At 40.8% G+C, this 23,196-nt stretch overlaps 1 protein-coding gene across 1 annotated transcript; it reads right to left on the bottom strand.

Moving 5' to 3' along the window:
• Positions 1-2,769: 2,769 nt before the first annotated feature.
• On the bottom strand, positions 2,770-21,670 carry PARD6B (par-6 family cell polarity regulator beta). The gene is made up of 3 exons (XM_030502895.1): positions 21,362-21,670; positions 16,413-16,635; positions 2,770-7,273 (listed from the first exon to the last, which is right to left on the bottom strand). Exons 1-3 carry the CDS (start codon positions 21,425-21,427, stop codon positions 6,444-6,446), a joined length of 1,119 nt encoding a protein of 372 aa, XP_030358755.1. The 5' UTR covers positions 21,428-21,670; the 3' UTR covers positions 2,770-6,443.
• Between the last annotated feature and the right edge of the window lie 1,526 nt (positions 21,671-23,196).

Here is a 23,196-nt window from a genome sequence, read left to right on the forward strand (position 1 = left end):
TAAATCTTAGCTACAATCTCACCTCTCCAAGAACCAGCTGTACCATTTCTTGCATACTTCTACAGCATCCAAGAACAATATTGTTACCATCCAACACATTTTTCCTCATGCTAGTATTGGAAGCCATTTGTGAAGCTACCTTGAAGCTGATTATTCCTCTCTAGCATTACCACATAATAAATAGTATCTGAATACTGATAGTTGTATTGAAAGGAACACACGTTCATCAGAAGTCATTCAGGAAAGTCTGAAACTAGAACATCACAGATAGTTTTAAGACAACAAGAAAGCTTCAAAGGGGTATTTAGCACTAGGCTGAATCTTTCTCCTGTTAGTATATGATTCCAATTCATCAATTTCAATTGATCACATATGAAAATCCCAGAAAGTCTTTGTATCTGCAAGCACAGATGAACTTTCAATTTCACAAAATAACTGTCTTAACACCTTGTTAACTTTTCTCAAGGTGATCAGCTCTTACATACTGCTGGCATTTAAAAAGGCAGATGTTATTGCATGGTATTTAACAGTTGCATTCCTTCCTCAAGGTGGCAGCAGTAGGGAAAGTTACACTCTTTTTTTACAAGTAGTTAGGAAAATTACGGGTAGCTATTGCAATGATTTATAGAACTAGTGTTGCTGACCTGCATGAATATGCATTTCAGTCTCACTCCCTTACAGCATCCCAGACTAGCTTCTGCGCTGTCCCTCCACTGCAGATTCAGTCCAGGTCAATACTAGCAGCAGTTGACTCTTTCAGCTCTTGTCCAACCTAAAGCACCCTGTTCAAGCTTCCAATATCCTGAGGACATGTTCTCCTTTGGTCTTTGATCCCTGCAATAACCCACCCCCTGGATTCTTACCAGATTTTACTTAGGACAAATTCTCTCATACACAGAAGCTTGTTGGAAGGCTCAGAAACATTAATGGCTATTAATGACACAGCTAAATAGTCTGTGCTCTTGCTGCAAAGAGCCTCGGTGTCAGTCCCAAGGCAAAGCACACTGGAGGAGATGCATGTGCAGAGCTTGAGACAACACCAGACTAATGCCATGGAACTATGCCCTACATGAAACAGTGCTCTCTAGGTTCAATATATATTTTGACCTCCTTAAAAATTACTTCTCAGGGAGCTAAAATTCACTGTGAATCAAATAAAGCTGGTAAGTGGAAATTATATTCAACTGCACTTTTTCAATCCATCCGTTGATATTTAATTTCATCACACAAAACTTTACACAGCTTTATTGCTTTTTACAAGCTTTTTCAGGCTGATCAGCTCTCTTCTACCCAGGTTTGTTACACTAAAAGCATGCTATAATGCAGATGGCTTTTTCCAGTCTGTATCCTTTTTGAAAATAGGCAATTAGAACTGCACACTATATTAAAAGCATTGCTGGACCATGGTTTAATATAGTAACAATATGCAATCAATTTTGTCCTTTACTTCTTTCCTAACATAGTTTGGTATTTTATGCTAGCAGCTACAGGGGTGATGTGTTCAGTGAACTACCATAGCTCAGGACAGGCTCCTGAGAGGCAAGTCTGCCTGGCATTCATCACCACCTATGCAAAATTAACAGATTTTTTTCCCCAAACCTACACCAAATTGTTTGTTGTTTCACTGTCTGACCTTGCAGTGTGCCTGCAACCCTTCACATTTTGTTCCTCGTTTTTTTTCATCTGATTTATTCAAAGTAACCGATACATCAAAACTTTCAGCCACAATACTAGACAGTTACTTGCTCCCACAATTCACGTGTAAAGAAGAGTCAGTAACTTGGAAATCTCTCCCAGTTTCAGAGCTTTATGCATTTGGATGTAAGTTCTGAAGTTAGAAAAGTATTACACCTGAATTTTAATACAGGCAGGATGAACTTTTAAAGCTCACCCCATTTCAAGAATCCCATACCAATTTCAGCATTCCTTTGGGAAAGGGGTGAGCTATCAGCTTCCGTGCAGAGTAAAGATATTTCTTCCAGCTACTAGACATTCAGATTCAAGCGCACAGATGAAGTAGACCAGGTTCTTTCAGCTGCATACCAGTATTAAGATACTAGAATGCTGCTCTGAGTCTTTTCATCACCTCCCCATAGTTACATAGGCACGTATGAGAAGTTACTGAACCATACAAATGAACCCAGTCACGCATGTATGAAGGAAGGTGTAGAATACGAGTCATGTGAATGGCCCCAAGACCAGCAGGCACAAAAGCCCTACACAAAAGGGCTAAAAGGAAACTCTAGTCTTTTGTCACTAGGTAAATGTTTACAAGGGCTGCCAAGGCATCAGATACGGGAGAAAACATTCACGAGGGGAATGGGTTCAAGTTAAAACTTTAATACAGAGGGTTATACCAAATACTTACAGTAACAGTGACAACCTCCACGCCACCAGCAGCACTCGACAAAGGTGACGGAGGATGAGGAACCATCTCCCAGGCCTCATGACCTAGACTGTGCTATCAGCAGTCCTCAGGCAAGTGATAACAGCGTAAGATTCATTAGTTGCAGCTACTGTAGGAATAAGCACATCACAGGTTAGTCAACAGGGGTGAAGGACAAACGCTTTGAACCCTTCATATCTGCATGAGTAGAGATTTGCTCCAGAGCAGGGAGCAGAGGAAGAAAATGTTTAAGACTGTTATGAAACGAGAGCCCACTTCACTGCCCAAGGGTAGGGGGGAACTGTCCTATTTCATACTTGAACATAAGAGGATCTATTCTTCCTCATTTTTACCTATTTCACAAAGTAATCAAGAAAACCACATTTTATTTCTATATCCATTTATTATTCCAGTCTGTAAAAATATAAGACTAATATACAACTACATCTAGCTTGATTTTGTAAAATCAATCTTCATTCAGTGAGATACCAATGTACATTATACATTAAAGTTGTAAGAAAAATACTGATATTTGACATTTTAAACAAGTTTCATTCATGTAAAAATCACATTGCAAGTAAAATTTAATTAGAAAATACATAATATTCACAAAAATACACATGTTAAAGACAGCTTGTGAGAACATTGTCCTAAATTTAATTCAGCTGTGGAAAAAACCCATATGATTCACAGTTAGGCTTGACTTATCCAGTACCATAGCAGAACTTCAAAGTAAATGCATCTTAATCTATTAAGAATTTGTTCTTTTTCCTATTAAGGTGCACTTAAATCTCCCAGTCGCAAGTAAGGAATGACTTGTCCCCACACTGTGCATGTACACAACACATATAACACTAGTCCAAGGAATTGTAAGTTTTCCATTCCAGTTTGAAATAATTTGGATATTTTATAAATTAATTTATAAAATCTGGCTTGAAAATACAATTTACATATACAGGGTACTTAACACACACAGATTACATTAATAGCAGCGTAGTATTGTCAATCATGCGTAGCATCCTTTGGGATTTTTTTTTTTCTCCTCTTTTTTTAAGCTAAAAGATAAAACCTCTATAAAACAGTCAAGCCTTGAAGTATTTTCTTCCAGGGAGAAAACTGTATAGGTGTTAAAAATTTAGGAGGTAGTGAATGAAAGGCTATTAATATCAGCATATTTTAAAAAACCTTATAGTGAACCCCAGCATCGTTTCTATATAAAATGAAGTTTAGCCACTCATAATCAACCATTGATCATCCTGAAGGAGCAATTTACAAATATTTTGTAATTAACAGTGTATGCATTAGTAAGATATGGAAGAACTTCAGAAACTTTACGGTAACTGCAGCATTAAGCAATTACATGCTGTGCAGTCTGTCATTGCAACTGTAAATACACACATTAAGAAAACAAAACAGTTTTAGGTTTCCTCTTTAATGTTTTTCTCATGTCCCAAATGCTCAGTTTTACTACGTGTTACCAAATCTCTGTAAAACAGAACATGATGTGTGTCAGAGACACAGTGGATTAATCAGTATCGCACACTTAGATTAATCGGCTTTCAGGAAAGGTCCCAAGAGATTCATTCTCATGCAGTTTAGAGTAGGACCCTAGTTACATTTCTACAAGTCCTTAATACTGGCATATATATTCAAAATATTCATGCGTCTGTTAGGAGTACAGATCAGGTAACACAGAGCTGGGCAGCACATTACCCTTGGGTGTTTGTACCTAAGCAATAGGTTACCTTGCAACACTAACACTCCCAGCATCAACCCTCCTGTGAGAGTTAACAGCTCAAAGCTACCACCCAAGCTGCAAAATACTCACGTGCCACATTAGACCCATAACAGCCTTCCACTGACTGAAAGCGTTACACCTGCCTTAAGTGCACTACCAGTTCATTGTCTGTATTTGTGGTCCTCAGGTCTCTTCTCATCCGAGTGCCATTATTCCTTTGCTTATTCAGAATACATTCAAGTAAACAAAAGGCACAGAAGTGCAAACTAGCATAATAAATGAAAGTCACCCTCCACTGATGGTTTCACACAGGAAGGAAAGTCTTTTGATACAGGAAAAGACAAGACATTTTAAAGTAAACAATCTTCCTTAAATAAAGGAATTGTAGAGCAGCACTGACAGAAAACGTGTATATTTAAAGTCTACATTGTTGCAGAATGAACAGTTATTTTCCTTATTTCACACTAAGTGGGTGTAGTTACTTCATTTTTAATAAGTATTAGCAAAATAAGTAGAACACTTCCAAATTGTTGCTCATGTTGGAAAAGATTCCAGGGCCTCTCCCCATATGCACACTGAGGAAACCATAAATATATCTGACAAAGCAGAACTCTAACCTGTACTTGCAGAGGTCCCTTGTCTGTTATGCTAACTCTCCATAAATCAAAATGGGCACAAAAACCTTGCTTGACATCTACAAGACTTAACTCCAGTGGTATTGACAGCTTGAAAAAACTACTGCTCATGAGATATTGATTTCAAATTTGCATTTAGTAAAACTGAACAGTAGTAATTTCTGAAGCTTTTTTGTTTACATCATTACAAAAATGTTAAACACAGTTTTAGCCTCCGATATCCTAGAAGGACTTTTACAGATACCTTAACATTAAACTTACAGTTAGTCTCTTGTTAGTAACGTTACCAGAGGTAGATATTTCCTCAAGATAGACTGAGGGGAAAAAAAAAGAAAGGGGTTAGTCTCCTTTCCCACTCATCCTATCTCCCCACAGGGTAGAACAAGCTTCCAAGAACCTTGACTGCTGGCTCTGGTAAGCACAGTACCACAGTACAGGACTGGTAGCACCCTACTTCCTTCTTAGAGGTTGACATAGACCGCTGTATCCCTGGTAAGAAGCTCCATCCATCCTTGTCCTCAATCCTGTTAGTCCCCATCTCGTTTTCCTGCCACAAATTATGTTCCCAGAGAAGGGTCAGGTTGGGAACCGAGTGCCAAAGCGGTAAAGCAGGAGATACTAAAAAGGGAAAAACAATGCTGAAAGCCTCTCCTTGTAACTCTCCAGTAAGTCTGCAGCTGATCACAGGCGCGCTTACGCACTCGCAGCATCAGGACTTGTCACTGGTGTTTATGTATAGCAGCTTTGTACTATTCAAACCACCCAGCCAGTGGTACACAGAAAGATCAACATTTACAGTGGAGTTCATAATAAAACTCATTTAATATCACATGGCTCAAGCAAGTTCTATTAAAAGCCTCATTCTGATTTAAAACTGTTTTTAATCTAGGGATTTAATTTACCTTTCTAGTAGAAACCTTTATGGCCTCTACTAGGACTGCGATTTTAACAAGGATTATGTTATTGCCATAGTGTTAAGCTTACATTTGATTTCTCTGAAATTTACTGTGGTTGCACATTCACTTACACAGGAACAGTCAACTTCAGAAGCCCCCACCTTCAAATCCTGACTGCTGTCAAGGTGCTGACCACTGTTGCAGATGCCTGTTTCTCAATGTCAGTCAGAGAACTAGACCAACCACAAACATCTCTTCCCACCCCGCCTCCTGCTTATTTTTCAGTTTCCTCATACACTGAGCCACATAAACAGCTCTACCAGCTAAACAGCAGCCTGGAACAGGAATGAAGTGGCTAAAGTAGCTCCATCATACGTAAGCAGCAGATGAACATGAAACCACAGTACATTAGACAGTCAACTTCACACAATAATGGAAGTTTACTTCTATAGAACCAGTAGTATTCTGCATTAAAAAGAAATAAAATAAGTACCTTTACAAGAAAGCTCACAGCCATCTCTTAGCTATCCTTCATTTTCGATTTATTCTCCTCATCCCATTTCAGTCACTTATCAGTTATCGTCTATCTTTGTGAAGTATTTACACTGAAGTGCAGAATTAACTGAAGTTAGTCAACTTACATAATTTTGAACTTCTTGTATTTACTTTTTTCCCTCCTTTTACTCTAACTGCAGTGCTCAGTAGAGGGAGAGGTATAAAAGGTATTACATCTTAAGCCAAATTAAAACATGTATGGCATCCTTAATACAAAGTACATCTATGTGATTTCACAGCGTTATTATGGTCCCATCTTCTTCTAGCGACTTATGACCTGGATCTTGTACTTCATATTCCATGCTAATGCTGCCTGCTGAATGATTCAAGTTCACCTCGCTGGAAGGAAGGAATCCATTCTGTGTCGACTCATGAAGGAGGTCAGTTTGTGTCAATGATTCCAGGCTTTCGCTGGTAGGTGCAGCTTTTGGGATCTGCTGTGGCTCACCATTATCTTCAATAATAATGTCCTCTTCATCGCTCTCCTCTTCCCCTTGCAAGAAATTTGCTACAATATTTGGCGTGCTGCTCGGAAGGCTGGATTCAGTGGACTGGCCGGAGCTGCCAGAAGTCCGACTGTTCCTCACAACATTATTTCTCTGGTTTGCTGGTCTTACTGTAATGATCAGGTTACGGCTGTTTGCAATCATCATGTCTGTAACCTGATCAAGGCTTTTTCCCGAAACCTCTATTCCATTCACCTCCAGTACTTCGTCATTGACAGCCAGTAAGCCCGTGCTTTGAGCCAGACCTCCAGGGACAAGCCTAGATATGAAAATCCCTGGAACTTTCTCTAACCCATGTGGCGTTACTCTGACGCTAGAGCCATCTCGGATATAGAATCCAAGGGGTTTGTCAGTCCCGTATTTGTAAAGTCGCACCCTGCGATGGGTTTCTGGAAGAATATCTACGTCTATAATGGAAGACACTGGTCTGAAGTCCTGGGGCATGCTAATCACAATGTGTGGCTTCTTCTTGTGATTATCTGGACGTAACACATTCGATAGAACATTTTTCTTCCGCGTCATAGTATCCGTACCGAAGGCACTGTAGTCTGCATCTTCTGTAAGACACAGCACATTGGTAATTAGGTCACTTTATATGTGATCCATATCACACTGCTATCATGTTTTAGGTTATCTAGAAGGTTTCTGGCTTACTACATTAGCAACTTTTCTCTCTACACATGAAACAAGAGCTTTAATGTCAAGACATTCAAAGTTTGTAATACTTTTGGTTTCCTTCTACCAAACTAATGATAGCACACAAAACCTCTAAAGCAAGTTAGTAGCAATAGAGACACAAAGAACTAGAGCTGCTTCAGAGGAAGGTTAGAAGGGAAAGAGAACATTCCTAGAAACATTTTAATTTTACTCAGAGTAATTCCACTTGTTAGTTTTCTCTCCTCGGGTTTCAGATCATTGGAAAAGGAAGAATGAAAAAGGGAAAGCAGCCAGTGTGCCTATTATTGCCTGGCTGCTGGAAGCTGGCCAAGTGACCTGGATTCAAACTCCAGAAAGCTTGTTCCATTCTGCACCCTCCTCCCTGCCCCCATGCACTGTAGGTAAAATGGCTGTGGAGCAGAAACAAAGAGATCTTGCACACAAATACTCCAAGCCAAACTGTTCGGAGAGCAATGCTGGAACTGCCACAATGTGATACAGAAGTATGCAAATGGCTTAGAGTTTTAAAAAAGAAAACATGCAAGTCATACCAATACTTCTCACTGAAGAGGAAATGTTCTATGGAAGCAATTCTGATGGCTGAAATGCCTCTGAACCAAAGCAAGCTTCCATTTTCCTTTTTAATATGCTATAACTCTCCAAAAACAAGGAACCAAAACACATCCAGACCCGAGTTTCCTTGGATTTACACTTGTATTTTTGCAATGTTGTATAGATTTTCTGCAGTGGATAAAATAAAATAAGCAAGCAGAACTGCTTTGGACTAACCCTGGGACTCAGAGAAGTTGGGATTTCTTTGTATTATCACATTAAGATGCCATTGGTACAGCCAAGAAAGTAAAAGATGCTATACATTTCAATGTGTGAACTGAAATAACTATGGAAATGCTATCCTAGTGTGAAATTTCAGGAAAGCTGTCAATTGCTGCTGAAAAAGTACACAGTGAGAGTTGGTAAGTCAGATTTCTGTTCCCCTCGGCTAAGACATACAGACATGTACCAGTTATATCTGGACTCTTCAGATGCTTTAAGCAAAGCAGAACAAAGAAAGTAGTTCTGAAGCAATAGTCTAACACTATTCCAGTGTGTAATACTAACTCCTCCCTTCCCCAGACATTAGGGATGCTGAAAACTAGTTTTTTTAGAATAAAATGATTGCTCTACTAAGGCAGACTTGGACTTAGTATTCTAAAAGATAAAGGACAACAGGAAAAGAAACTAATTCAAATTAGCCCACAAAAACCCAAAGGGATTTATTATAAACTCACACCTTGTGTCCACACAAGAGTAATAAAATAGTTCATCAACATGGTTTAAGAATTGTCCCCTGATGATGGCCTCAGTTACATTATTGGGTTTTGTTGCTTAAAAGAAATAATCACATCTTAAAGGTGGCAAAGCTGTTTGCTAAAGACAGAATATCTTTATCATTTAAGGTTATAAATAAAGTTGTTAAACAACTTAATGGACACAAATGGGAATTATTTCTGAAGGCAGCTAAGTCTACACAGCCATACTATACCCTGGAGTCACTTTTGTGACAACATCAGTTACTTTGAGAGGACATGGATGCCTCTCTAAACTATTTCTCTCTTCTGGAGAAGAGAAGCTGCATGGAGACCTCATAGCAGCCTTCCAGTATCTGAAGGGGGCCTACAAGGATGCTGGGGAGGAACTCTTCATTAGAGACTGTAATGATAGGACAAGGGGGAATGGGTTCAAACTTAGACAAGGGAAGTTCAGGTTAGATACAAGGAAGAAGTTCTTTCCTGTGAGGGTGGTGAGGCACTGGAATGGGTTGCCCAAGGAATGCTCCATCCCTGGTGGTGTTCAAGGTCAGGTTGGATGGAGTCTTGGGTGACATGGTTTAGTGCGAGGTGTCCCTGCCCAGAGCAGGGCGGTTGAAACTAGATGATCTTAAGGTCCTTTCCAACCCTAACTATTCTATGATTCTTTGAGAGCCATCTTGCATAGTTAATTTTTACTTGTGCTGTTTCTCAGATGTGGCCACCTTCCCACCCAGAGTGGTGTTTCTGCAAGCATTACTCAATGAACAAAGGCAGCACTAACACACACAGTTTCACATGTGTTACTTTAGACACCCCAGTGCTCTCACTTCGTGTGCGGCACTGACAGCACCACAGGGATGCTTCTCTCCCACTTCACCCATGAGACAGCCTCTGCAAAAGCTGCTTCTCTGCCGCCTTAGGATCAGCAGGTAAAAATGAAGCTAAATCAAGGAGCGGGCTAGCAAGAACAGTGTAAAGGTTAAGACGACAAGTGCAAGGTCCTGCACTTGAGATAAAAGAGCCCAGTACAGGCTGAGATTTGGTGGGGGGTCCTGGTGGACAAGCTGAACATGATTCCACAGGCACTGCTGCCGCAAAGGCAAACTGGATCCTGAGCCTGCATCTGCAGGGGCATTACTAGCAGAGATAGACGGGATCAACCTCCTACTCAGCACTTGTCAGGCTGTGCCTGGAGTACTGCATCCAGTTCTGGTCCTCACAAGTCAGAGATGCAGACAGACTGGAGAGGATCCAAAGGAAGACCATGAAGGTGATCAAACTGCCCTAAAGGAAAGGCCGAAGGAGTCTCTTGTATTTCAATGCTTAAAGGATGGCTGCCAAAGGGAGAGAGGTTTATTTGTTTGTTTTTTGTTTTCTTTATTCCCCCCCAGTGAGATCAATCACTAGAACGACCTCCACAGGGACATAGGAGAGTCCCCAACACCAGAGATTTTCAAGATTCAACTGGACAGGGTACTAGATAATCTCATCCAAGGCACTTTCCAACTTGGGCTACAAATTGTACAAGGAAGAGCAGGAAAGTAGAAGCAAAAGAAGAATCTACACTAGCTATGCTTGAGAACATTAAATGATTGGGTTTTAGTTTATTTGGAATCCTGAAAGGTTCTCTCAGAAAAGCACGAAATTACTACTGATCTTCAGAAAGAGAGGTCAAGAAGAAAAAGAAATGTAATTTGAGGTTAAATGAAAGTAACAACAGATTTCAGCATCAATCAAGGCTTTAGAAATAGCCCAAAAATCTGTTCTTCAGATGCCTAAGCGTGTCAAGTCAGTTGTGTTGACGAGTGGGCTGATTAAAAAACAATCCAACCTCCCAAACCAAAGTATGGAACAGGTGGACTATGGCTGAAGTGTAAAACTGCCAAAAATACAAACTCACCATTTACTTTAAAATGCATTTGGGGATATCTAAGTGAAGATCAGCCATCACAAATCCTGTGCTGCATCACTGAACACTAACTGAGCTGGTTTTCCAGACAACATGGAGCAATTTTTTTAATGTTTGCTTAAAATTTATGATCAAAGGAAAAAGTGTGAGAAGTTTTGCCCTTATCTCCACTGACAACCCATCCAACCAGTTTCAAGTTAGACATCTGGTTGTTACATGGGGAGGATTTTTGCAATTCAATGAGTTGCAATAGCTTCTCTTTTCTTCTTTGGAACTACAGTTGCTTACAAAACAACTTGGAAAGGGCCATTGTGAAAAAAGATACTTGACAGAAGGGTCTCGCTTTGAATCTTTTACTGCTAAATACAAAGTAACACAATGACAGCAAGAACACAGGTGAAGATTTTAGACAACCAACAGACAATGGTGATGTGAATATTAAAATTAAGAATGTTAATGAGTGCAAAGGGGGTTTTTTTTATGTAATGGATTTCCCCTTCCCCCCCACCAGTTGCATCTTAGTGATCTCAAAAACTAGGTAAAATCTCTGGGGTTTTGTGCAGTGCATGTTTCAGCAGTGTAAATCTCACACTTCAGAACTCTGGTTTTAAAGCTGCACAATCAATGTCAAATTCAACAAGACTGGAGAAAAACATTCCAAGGAGCAGAAAGACACTACATGGGCGAGACGTGCCATTTTGCCTCATTTCAAAAGCTTCACTTCGTTTTTGGTTTGTAGTAGTGACACATTTGTAGACATTTAACAGCGCACTGCTCCAGAATCGCTCTGTTCTTTGGGAAGTTCTCCAATGAGCCATGAGTAAGCTGGAAGCATTTCAACTGATTAGTTCCACATTGTTCAGACCTTAAGCCGTATCACAGTGGGATTTTTAGAGTAAGCTCATCTGAAGAAAATAGGAAAATTGCACATGCACCATTTCTGTGTTAGAGTGCAAGTTGCTAATGACAGATCTGAGACATGGGCACTAACATATTGGTACCTGTGAAGCAGCCGGGTTGGATGGGGCTTGGAGGAGTCCGGTCTAGTAGAACGTGTCCATGCCTGTGGCAGGAGGTTGGAATTGGATGATCTTTAAGGTCCCTTCCAACCCAAACCATTCTATGGTTCTATGATTCTATTGCTTTTAGTACAAGAGTTGGTTTAAAACCAGTACACAGGAAAACAGTGTATCAGAACACGGTCAGCACTGATTTTCTTACAAGTGCTGTTCAACATGCACTGCAAGGCTAAAAAGGTATTTTATTTTTAGGTTTATTTTCCTTAAATTTGAAGCGCACCAACTCAGATTCTTGCCAAAGAATCAGAGTATCTGGTATTTTATACATTGTCCTATCAAATGTATGTCATATTTGACATCCCCAGCTTGCTATAAGGCTTCTTCACCTTCATAGCAGGCCGCATAGCATGACCTCTCTTCCTGCTGCTCAGGCCTTCTGTGCCTACATGCACAGTTTGGCATGCACTAGATATACAAACATATACATATTCATTATGTATGCATCCAAGCAGCAGATTTATTGTGTCTTGCAAATGATCACAGTAAGTTTGTGCTCTTTACCCAACAGTAAGAACTATTCACAACTTCCTTCCACAACGAGAGAGTTCACAGAAAGTAGCACCCAGCTTGTCCTCCCACAACTATCAGCTGATAAGGCATAAAACTATTGTCCAAATCAAGTTTTTCCACAGTCAGTAGAGAAACATGAAGATCAGTTGCAAGAGGACTGGCTTTGAAAGAAAGATTATGTAAATATATCTGTATGCGAAATAATAGATTGGAAAGTGCTTTTTAAGCAAAAGCTAAGATCAGAAAAAACATTTATTAGAAGAGAGAAGGACTTTAGAAATCTCTTTCAGAAGACAAATGTACAAGCAAAAATATTTAACACTGAGCTGGTGCTTTTGTTCTTAGTTAAATTACATGACATTGTTGAAATAGAAGTATCCCAAACTTGCAATCCCTATGTCAAAACATTTCAGAAACTACAAAGCACCAGAGGGGAGGGCTTTTGCATTGTAACTAGTCTTAGTAGTCTAATGAATCAAAACTAGCCCAGGCCTTAAGATAAACAGTTAAAGTGACATAATTTGAGGGAAAAAGGAATAGTGAAAGGTTGATGAAAACTCATCTCCAAACCTCAGCCAAGCGGCATGACTCTGTTTAACCTCTCTTTACTGCTAAACAAGTGCTCGAAAGCAGGATTCTGCAGTACAAAGGCATCTTTGTTCTGGCACTACCTAATCAGTTTAAAGCTGCAGCGGAAAATATTTTGGCATGAAGCCAAAGGACAAGGTGTTAACTACAGATAGTGTTAAGGAGAATGTCCACATAGTGCAAGAATGAGTTTTCTGTCCCCCCCTGCAGTTTCAAGCTCAAGGTGGCACAATCTGTATATACTGGTTACACGGTGTTTAAAACAACAGGCCACAAATGCCAAATCTGATTTCAATTTAACATTAAGACAGATTTCAAAACGTTTTCCTGACCTATTTGCAGAGCAACACAGAGCTACCCATAAGAGTTACATCTGCAGAACCCCCAAATAATTAGTAAGTTTTAATCTAGATGCAATTTAGCATTTTCAAAATAAGCCCAAACTTATCATGTCTTATATTGAGTTACAAGTTATAACAAAACATGGTTTTAGGAAGTGTTTTTTTGGAAGAGGACTCAGAAGGGAGAGAATATTCCATAAAGAGCTGTTTAAAAACCAACTTCTCTTACTTTTCACCAAAATAAAGCCTCTCAGTGAAAAGTCTACCTCAAAAGGCACAAACGAACTAACCAGAGAATCCAGTTTTTACTATGAACAGCCATGTGCACGCAGGACTTGCAATAGTTGTATATTGTAATTTAATAACCTGCATGTGAGTTTGAAGGACGTTGTAATCAAATACACCTTCTGTTATCTCTATTATTCCTGTACTTACAATGCAAAGTCCCTCACGTTGAACTGCCCTTCAGGGTCTGTGCAGACTGTGTCCCCCCCCACCCTCCCCATTTGATCTTCAGGAAGCTTTTTCTCACAGACAGAGCGACTCCCGTACATCTGGATTTAATTCTGATACATCAGTTTAACCTTTACATTCCAGATGTCAACAGTACCTGTTAATCTGTTAGAGTGCAGAATGAAATTCTGATAAGGGAACTGTTTTCCACAAACTAATAGCCAGTCTTGCCTTGTGCAATATCAAGCTCCAGTTTAGATTTAGCACTGAAGCAGTTTAAACTGTTTCAAAGGAATCTGGCTAAATACAATTAGAAGAGTCTAAAGGGAATAATGTGATTGCATTTCATTATGGGATCTCTAAGTTTCTTACTACATTAATGCAGTACATATAAATGCTTGAGACATTTTCTAGCTTTTAATTAAGAGCCAAAACCAAACAGAAAAGAGTGCTTACTCTGACCTAACTTCTGACATTTTGGAGTCACATTATCAGAATTGTAACTTGTTAATAAACGCAAAAGCATCTTGTTGCTCCCCTTTCAACCCCTTAAGGTGTTCTTGGATGCAACATACTAAGAAGTTAATACTATTTACTAGATTTTATTGTAGTCTGCTCGTACCTTATGCTAGCTTCCCACAAATTCCATCTAGCTTCTAAATAGATAAGACAATGTAATAGAATGTCGTATCTTTTAAGACAGTAAAAACTCTCTTTTTCCCACAGTGGCTTTTTAGCAAAGACCTTGAATTCCCAACTATTATTGCTGGAAATACAAAAAAGGGCAAAGTCTCATTAGAAAACCCACAGAAATTTTTCAGATTGAAGATAATGCATGAAAGCCACAAGAAGCCTTGCAGGTAGAAGAGTAACTTATTAGTTGTACTTCCAAAAGACCACAGATGAAAGCAGCCCCATCAATATACCATCAATAGCAGGTATTTGTTCAGATATTTGATTTTCAATTTCAGAGGTAGAGCCAGTAAAGATCTGTGCAATTGGATGAATTAACCATACCTAAACAAATCAGGCTGCACAAATTCCGATACATCTCTAACCCCTGCAGTGCAGCTTTAGAGGCAAATTATCACAAATAAAATATAGAATCAAGTTATTTCCTTATTTTCCAAACAAACCTCTGTTCTATATGGCAAAGACACTAAATGAAGCTAAAACCTCAATTTACTCAACAGAATGATCAAAGTGTTCACAACTAATTCACAACAAAGCACAGTGCTGGAAGTGCTGGACTCGGATGCCATCCTGGGTTCTTCATTCCCTAAAACTCTACAGCCAGAAGGCTCTGGTGTCAAAGGGAAGGTGATGACAACTGATACTTTCTACAGAGCTTTTCCTGATAGTGAATTCTAGGCATGATAAACTTAAGTGGGTTAATCTTATTTTAGTTCTGTGCATTATCAATCAATTCTATTACCAAGTCCTCACACCCGAGTAATAAGGAGTAATCCATCATGCCTTAACTAACAGTGCAATGAAGGTATAAGGTGTTAGAAATGTAACACTAGGAACAGTCAGCATTAAACATGTAACACTAGTAACAATCTAAAAACATACGGTGTTAAAATATAAACTCAATAATCCCAGTCTGACAAAGTGGCTTATCTGTTCTCGTCATATGGCTACTGTAGGAGATTAAATGGAATCATAGACCTTTTCTGCTGCCAGGTTCTATTAAAACAAACAGTTCATTCCTTTGGCAATTCAGGACTGAAAACATAAGTGTTGCTATACCATACAATCCTCAATACAAACAAAACAAACACATTTTGCCAGCAACACAGCAGCTGGCAAGCAGCCACACCGCTTTTGAATATCGTTTGTGTGTCAGGCTGCTGTGGATCTTATTCATTTTTTGGAGTGGGAAAGTTGATAAAAGCTTTCGATGCCCAAGTATTTTCTAAAGAAAGTAAGTCCAGCTTAGCAACAGCCAGAAACAGTGCACATCTTTATAAAACAGCTAGGGAAGCAGCAGCCTGCTATTCAAAGAGCAGTTGACTGGCTTATTCTGCACACACATATGTCCACACAATACATGCACACTCACACCTGTATGCAAGGCAGCAAAAACCAACAAGCGCAGAAATCAGAATTTCTTGACTTCTGTATTAAAACAATTTGAAATTACATCACTAGATATTTCCCTTCCCCTTCAGTTCCATATAGCGAACACATTCTCCTGGACAAGAACAAATACAACTTAAAATCTGGTGGTTTTTCCTTCATGAACAAAAGCAGACGCTAGAAAAAGACATTGAGAACTTTGTGCCTAAAGGACATGCTATTTTAAAAGGCAAACCAACAAACTGAACACACATTTGAGGTTTGCTAATTGAAATAAGCTTGTCATCTTGAAAGTTTCAGAATGTTTTATTAGAGAAGTATGACAAGTGTAGCATATTAAACTTAGTCTTTAATTTATACTGACATTTAATACCTCGTAATAAGACTTTCAAGATTCCTTTCCATCCTGTCATTCTCATCTGATCAAGATTACAATTTTAAGTGAAAGGCATTCAACATACAGAGCAAAAAGCCCTAGAGTTTTAAAGTTTATTTTCATTTGCTTGTATAAAACCAGAAAGAAGCATTTGCTAGAGATTTAACTCGACTTTAACTGAACTAAATACAAGCAAAAAAGCACAAAGTACAAATAGGTTGCCTGAGGAAGCTCTTACAAGAAAGATGAGTTGTGAATACCTTTCATGATCCATAATTATTATGGAATGTAACATGATGAAATAGGACTGAAGGGTTTTTCTCTCCATACGTCACACTGGTTACTGTATAACCGGAGAAACAGATGATTCACAGGCTTCACGTGCACTTACCTTTTCTCTGAATGAAAATCCTGAGTAGAGGATTGGCTGTGGAAACTGCTTTATGGTAATTGTCATCATTATTGATAGGCAGCAGGTCTCCATGAATGTCCGTATATCCCACCAGAACATCGACATTTGGTATCTTGTGCACATGCTGCAATAACCCATAGAACTCCTCAAACTTTCCAGGTTTGGATCTCTCCAGAGAAAAACGTCGAAATTCTGCTCCAAACTACAACAGAATATATTGTATATCACTCATATGGAAATGTAACATTCTCAAGCAATAGAATGATTTGAACGTTGAACTAGAAATTCTATGGAATTAAAAATACACTAAAGACTACAATCAATAATTTTAAAGGGACAAAAAGGTCAGTTTAAACTGGGTTTTGGTGTTTGATTTGGGGTTTTCCCCCCCAGAAGTTGTAACTATTTTTCATCTTGATAAAACAAGCACTTTTGAACATGCAGAAGTTGTTTCCATTGTTCCGTTTAGGTCAAAGCATCCACTAATACAGGAATTCAGCATTAAGGTGACAAACTAGTGCCAAGAATAACTGCAGATTCTCACATGCTTATGGAACAGCCACGCTCTCAGTAAGAGACAAAATTCATACCTAGCACTAACATTGGTGGCTCAAAAACAAGATTATGATTAACCTCCTACGGTATGTGACTACCTGGAATTTTCTTCGAAGAAATTTCACTGCCTTTTAGAACAGTATGTATAAACTGTTGTACAGCTATGGTTAACCTATGCGAGACTGAGTAGTTTTCAGATTCCCAGTTGTTTGGGAAAGAAATGAAAAAGCCACTTTAGCCTCAGACTACAAAATGTGGCTGCTGCTTTTCAGTACAAACTCTGCAGTAAAGCTTTGGTGAGCCGGTCTCAAACCAATTCTCTTACCTAAAGAGAGAGAGAAAGGAGGCAACCAGCCACTACTCCTTAAAAGCATTCAGAAGATCTGCCTACATGATCAAGACTCTTGCTTGCAGAGTCTTTTAAAATGTGGTTGTATCCAGATTCAGATTTGCAAAACCAAACCCAACCCCACTTAATCACTGGCACTGGACTTTCAGAGGGAAGGTTTGCATTTAGTCAGTATGATCATCCAACAAAACACCCAGCTCCCTAGCCCATGCAAACTCCTAAATCACCTATATAACAAACACACACTGATTCAGTGGTGGTAGCATAAAACTAAACTGAGTGCAAGTGAGAAAGCAAGCATTTGATGTAGACCAGACATACTGGAGTTTTAGGATGGATAACTAGTAAAATTATAGTGTTCTGCCCAACACTGGCAGGACCCAAAGCAAACAAAATATTGGATAAAAATTACCCCAAAACCTCCATGTCAGTTACACAGAACATACCAAAGATGCTAAAACTGATAGCAACAGCCAGCTTACTAAAAGCAGACCAGCTTGTATATGAACTAAAAGGGTAATAAGCTAATCATTAAAAACCAGAAAACAAACAAGAAGTCAGCTGGCAGCATTTTTTGTGAACTTTATTGCTGACCTACAGTGAACATAAAGACTTGAAGTAATTTCTTTAGCAAGTTTAGTTTTAAACAGAACAGAAGGGCACATGGAACAAAACACTGACTGAAAGTTTGAGCCTCAGTATCACATACTTGGGTATACATTACACACCACAGATATGAAGGTGCACATTACCAAGCCTCCAGACCAACCTTTACCTCATGTTTGATAACAACCTTTTGGAGCAAAAGCAAAAGCTTTAGAGTTCTCACATACAAATAAATGAATGAAAATAAGGAGACAAGGACCCCGTTGTTAGCACATTAACACCATACTAATTCCAACACAACACAGTAGAACAAGCTACACCCACCACCACCCCACCTTCCTCCCAAAGCTTCAAATAAAGGAATTATCTGGGAACATTCCTCTTCTAGAAATACTCCATTAGAGTGACATTAACTAACAATAAGGCAGGAGGGATGATTCATAGCTGTGTACAAGAAAAGCAAAGCAAAGCCTGCAGGAGGAACTCCCACCACGTCAGAAGCAGCACGCTTAATCATGACGTCAGTGAAAGACTTTATCCTGTGCCTCTCAAATCTTCAGCTATGCGAAGTATGAATGCCACAGGAATTGCCCATGCATTCATCAATTGAAATGGTTTGGCTTCCTAAGACTACATAGTTTAAACATAATTCAGTAATAAAAGTTTAAAAAGCCAACAAGGCCACTTGTAGTTTGGAGTAAATATTAACTCCTCTTGCAGCAAGCATGCAAAGGGCCACACTTTCAAACATGGGATTTTTACTTTTTTTTCTACATAGCTGGTGCAAACACCAAGAGACTGATAATCTGACTATTATTTCCTAACATGGTATGCCATATGCTCAATACTGCTATAAAGCAGATAAAAGACAAAAGTAAAACTATTCAATTTCACAGTTTATCTTAACCCCCTGAAATGTTATCATTTGATGTCAAGTGGTGCACTCCATCCCATTCCAGGCTGCACTTAGAGGAGACGAAAGATTGGAAGAGTCTAACTTAAGAGAAGGCTTCTCACCACCTGAGCGCTTCACATACAGTTACACTAACTCAACTGGGAAAACACTGCACGAGCTGTGGCAGCACATGAGGAAATTACTAGAGTAAGACTGACTTACAAGAGACATCTTTAAGCCCCCTGCAACACAGCACACTGCTGCTATGCTGTAAGCCCCCAGCAACAACAGAACATGAACTACAGTAACCATATGTTTTATCAGTATATTAGATTTCATTCTAATTAATTCTAATTAAAGAAAAAAAACAACATTCAAAGTCCTAAGAGAGCACACAGGGAAAAACTGAATTTTATATCTAGAGAACAAGAAGTTTATCATACCATCACCAGGAATTCTAGTTTGGGGTATAAAAGTTTATTTTCTATGACAAGAAACTGGAATTAACATACTGTGGGGATTCCCGATGGCAAGCTCAGCCCAGTTACCCAAGTTGAATAAACTAGACTAACAGAAGCATTTTGCTCATATAACTGCAAGTGCAGCCAGGCTGTGCTGGCACAGCTTTGTGAGCTGGGCAGGATTATTGATCTGAAATATCTAAATACAGAGCTATACCTCACTGATAAGCCCCCAAAGACTAGACCACTCCAAAGTAATGGTCCCCTCCACCTCCCACACCAGCCTTTCTTCCTTCTTTTTAAATTGCTTATTTTCATAAAAGGAAGATGACTCCTATGCTATATTAAATCAAGGTGCTGTTAAATAATGCATTAGCGACAAGTAGTTCTAGGAATGCCTTGAGACCTGCTACATAATATGCACTTGAGAGAATCCTTGTTCATTAAAACTTCTCTATGTCTCTGCACAAACACCAAAGAACCCATCACACAGGTGATCTCTAGATATATTTTAAATCAAGGAGAAAACAATGGGGGAACAGTAAGCCTGGAGTTTGGGGCTGAGAAAACAAGTATTTTGTTTGTAAGCGCATTGTAGTGATTGTTTTCAGCCTCGTAAGAGCATAGATAAAAGACTTCCCCAACCACAGTAACAGCTATGCTTAACTAGGATTTGGCATACCAGGTAGATGTGTGCTTTCTGCTTTTGACTTGAAAGAAATCATCCTCATTCAAGCTACAGAGACAAACCATACATTTTCTAGAAGTTTCAGCACTGTAATAGGTTATCTTTAAAAACACACACACAAGTCCTGACCACTTCACCTACACCACAGCTGCTGTAACACTTGACTGGCAGGAAAGGAAGGTGCAGAATACAGACAGACTGCAGGCCAGCTTAAAATAAAAGCTAACGGGAGATATATTTTTCTACCAATGGAAAAAATAACCCCTACACCCATGTAGGTGCACTTGCAATTTGTCTAGACAATGAAAAAGTGGTTTTAACTCAAGTTACACAGATTTAGCTAATCGCTTGACACTCCACCTCATACTGCACATCAACAGTTTTATAGTTATTAACTGCAGGATGACATGTTGATAAAATACAACAAAAATAAAGCAGAAAATAAGAACGTAGTTTCTTTCAGAACAAAGCTTTGCCAGCAAGACTTTGTCCAACCAGCACATGAGAAACTAACAACAGGAAGAATGGATGTAGGTACACCCGTAAGGGAATTTACACAACTGGGCAACGCTTTGATCACACAAACTGTTGTATAAGCCAGAATATACCGATGCACACACATGAAACAATTGCCAGTGTCAAATCCTCAGATAGCCTCTGAAAGAAGGCAAGTTCTATTTTAAGATAAGTTAGTCAGGGCTTACCTCTACAAAGTAATGCAAGTTATAAGAACATGTTCTACCCCACCAAAAAACAAAAGCACGGAAACACAGTCACCAAGTTAAATAATAAAAAAAGAAAGTACAGAAACAGCCCCTAAGTTAAACAAATGTACTCTAATTCAGACAAAGAAGAGGTTTTGGAGTTTGTTAATTATGGCTCTAAACACCTCTTTTGGCCTGGTTATACCAAACTTTCCTCAAGCATCTCCTTCTCTGTATGCTTTTCAATCTGTGCAGAAACGAAGGGGGCAACTCCACCAACCTGCTGTTTTAAAGCACTTCAACAACACTTATTTGCCCCCGCAGGCAGCGCTCCCCGGACCCAGCTCCCGCTGCCTCAGCCTCCTCGCAGCCGAGCAGCCCAGGAGCCGGCTGGAGCGGGGACGGGCAGGTGGGGAAGGCAGTCCGCCCCCCGCCGCCAGCCCGAGGAGCGCTCCAACCCTCCCAGGACCGTGCCCCGGCGGACACCGGCCCATGGGCCCCGGTGCCACCAGGTGAGTCAGCAGCGCTCCCTGCCCCGTCCCCTCGCTGCCCCCCCCGCCTCCCTTCTCCACAGCGGCACTGCGACCAGGCGCCCCCGCAGGGCAGGGCCAGGCCGGGCCGGCTCCTTCCCGCCCCGCCGCGGCCCTCCGGCGCGGTGACCAGCACGCACCTTACTCTTCACCTCCATAGTGCCCAGGCCCCGGCTGCCCGCGGCCCCGCGGTGAGGCCGGTTCATGCCGCCGGAGGGTTGGTGTCGCGTCCTCGCTCCGCCGGGTGCCGCCGAGCGCGCTGCTGCGGGAAGAGGAGAGGGGCAGGAGGAGGAGGGCGAGCGGCGCGGCCCGAAGCCAACTGCCCCCCGGCAACCGCGGCCGCTCCGCCGGGTGCTGCCGCCGCCGCCCTCAGACAGGGAAGAGGGGCGGAGCCACGGCAGCTCCTGGCACCTGCCGCGCCACGGCCGGGCGAGGGGGGGCGGCGCCGCCACAGCGCCTGCGCCAAGGGGAGGGCGGGGCCGCGCACCTGCTGCTGCTGAGCATGCGCAGTGGCCGGCTGGCGGGAGGGGCCGCGCACCTGCGCGGGGCTCGGCGCGGTTCCAAGATGGAGGCGGGCGGCCGGCGGGTGAGGACGAGGAGGGGCGGCTGTGTGATAAGGAAATCTTTCTTTTCCCTTATGCTAGAGAGCAGGTGTGGGATGTGCCTCGACAACCTTTGCCCCGGAGTAGCCGGGTCTCGGGTGTACGCACAAGGCTGCGGTTCCCCGCCTTCTCCTCAGGCTCCCTCAGCGCGTCGCCCCCCGAGGCGGGCGGGACCAGGGCACCTCAGGCGGGCTGGGGTCCTGCGGACTTAACACAGAGCGCACCCGTGTTAGTTTGTGTATCGCCAGGTTACAGATCGGGCTGGAAGTTTGAGTTCTTTGCTCTCGAGTGCATCTGGATGCCCATCCGGGGCGTAAAGATGTTTTGTTTTCATTTTAACCACAACTAACATTGGAGTATCTGGTAACATCTCGAAGTGGTGTCTCTGTCAAAGATAGGTCTAACATGTCAGAGGGGTTTAATTCTGAGATAGATCCACTGTTTTAATATAAACATCTGCTTAGCTACCTTGAGAGAGTTGGTGACAAAACTCCTTAGTGGAAGGACCACAACCACCTCACAATCTGAAGAGAAAAGACTTTTTACTTATATAATCTTACATGCAAGAAGAAAGCCTGTACATTAATCTAGTTATGTCAACAAACCTTTGAAATCCAGGTCTCTCCCTAATCTATAAAACTGATAGACAAGAACTCGGTGTGAAGTATCCTTGTGTAGATGTTCCGTAGATGGCTGTGAAGGGAGTTCAGACAGTTCCTGGCAGCTGAGGCAAGGTGTGAGTGTCTGTTCGCTTCTCCAGTCTCAGCTGGTAGTCAGTAATTAAAAAAATCCAGTGCTGAATCACTTTTAAATTGGCGCCGGTTTTGTACATCATGCCAAAGGCAAAGGAATTGCAGCTATCCCTCAAGCCAAGCCAAGTTGTAATTAGTACAGAGGATATTGTTGTTAAGTATAGTTTGCTGTCAGACGGTGTCTCGGCTAATTCAAGTCTTCCCATCCTTTATTTAGCATGGTTTGGGTTTACACTGCAAAAGGATGCATAGAGAATTCAGTCTAAATTTAGATGAAGTCTGTGATCCTGATGCAATAGAGGATAGATTACAAGACTTGGATAAAACCTCTTATTTTGTCACTTTGTAATCACAAAATTGAAGTGTTTGGACTGCTTTCCATTTCTGTCTCTTACAGCATGCTCTGCCTAATGAGCTATAGGAAAGCACAGAGTACAAGTGACAGAACAGTGCCTTCTCCAGGCTTTTAAAGCTATTGGCTTGCCTCTTTTAGAGAGAGGGAGGAAGAACCTCCTGAAGGTGATCTGTGCTTGAAGCCATCATGCAGTTAATTTTATTGCTATAGATTTATGAAGTATGGTTTCAGATAACTTTTTCTGTAGTGCATTCCTGGCATGGTTG

Source organism: Strigops habroptila, chromosome 13 (assembly GCF_004027225.2).
Source record: "Strigops habroptila isolate Jane chromosome 13, bStrHab1.2.pri, whole genome shotgun sequence".
Taxonomy (NCBI): Eukaryota; Metazoa; Chordata; class Aves; order Psittaciformes; family Psittacidae; genus Strigops; species Strigops habroptila.

Excerpts from the sequence above, each read along its gene's own strand:
- PARD6B (XM_030502895.1), bottom strand. The coding sequence starts at position 21,427 with ATGAACCGGCCTCACCGCGGGGCCGCGGGCAGCCGGGGCCTGGGCACT. Across the intron at positions 16,636-21,361 it reads CTATGGAGGTGAAGAGTAAG|TTTGGAGCAGAATTTCGACG; the intron begins GTGCGTGCTGGT and ends ATTCTGTTGTAG. Across the intron at positions 7,274-16,412 it reads GATTTTCATTCAGAGAAAAG|AAGATGCAGACTACAGTGCC; the intron begins GTAAGTGCACGT and ends TGTGTCTTACAG.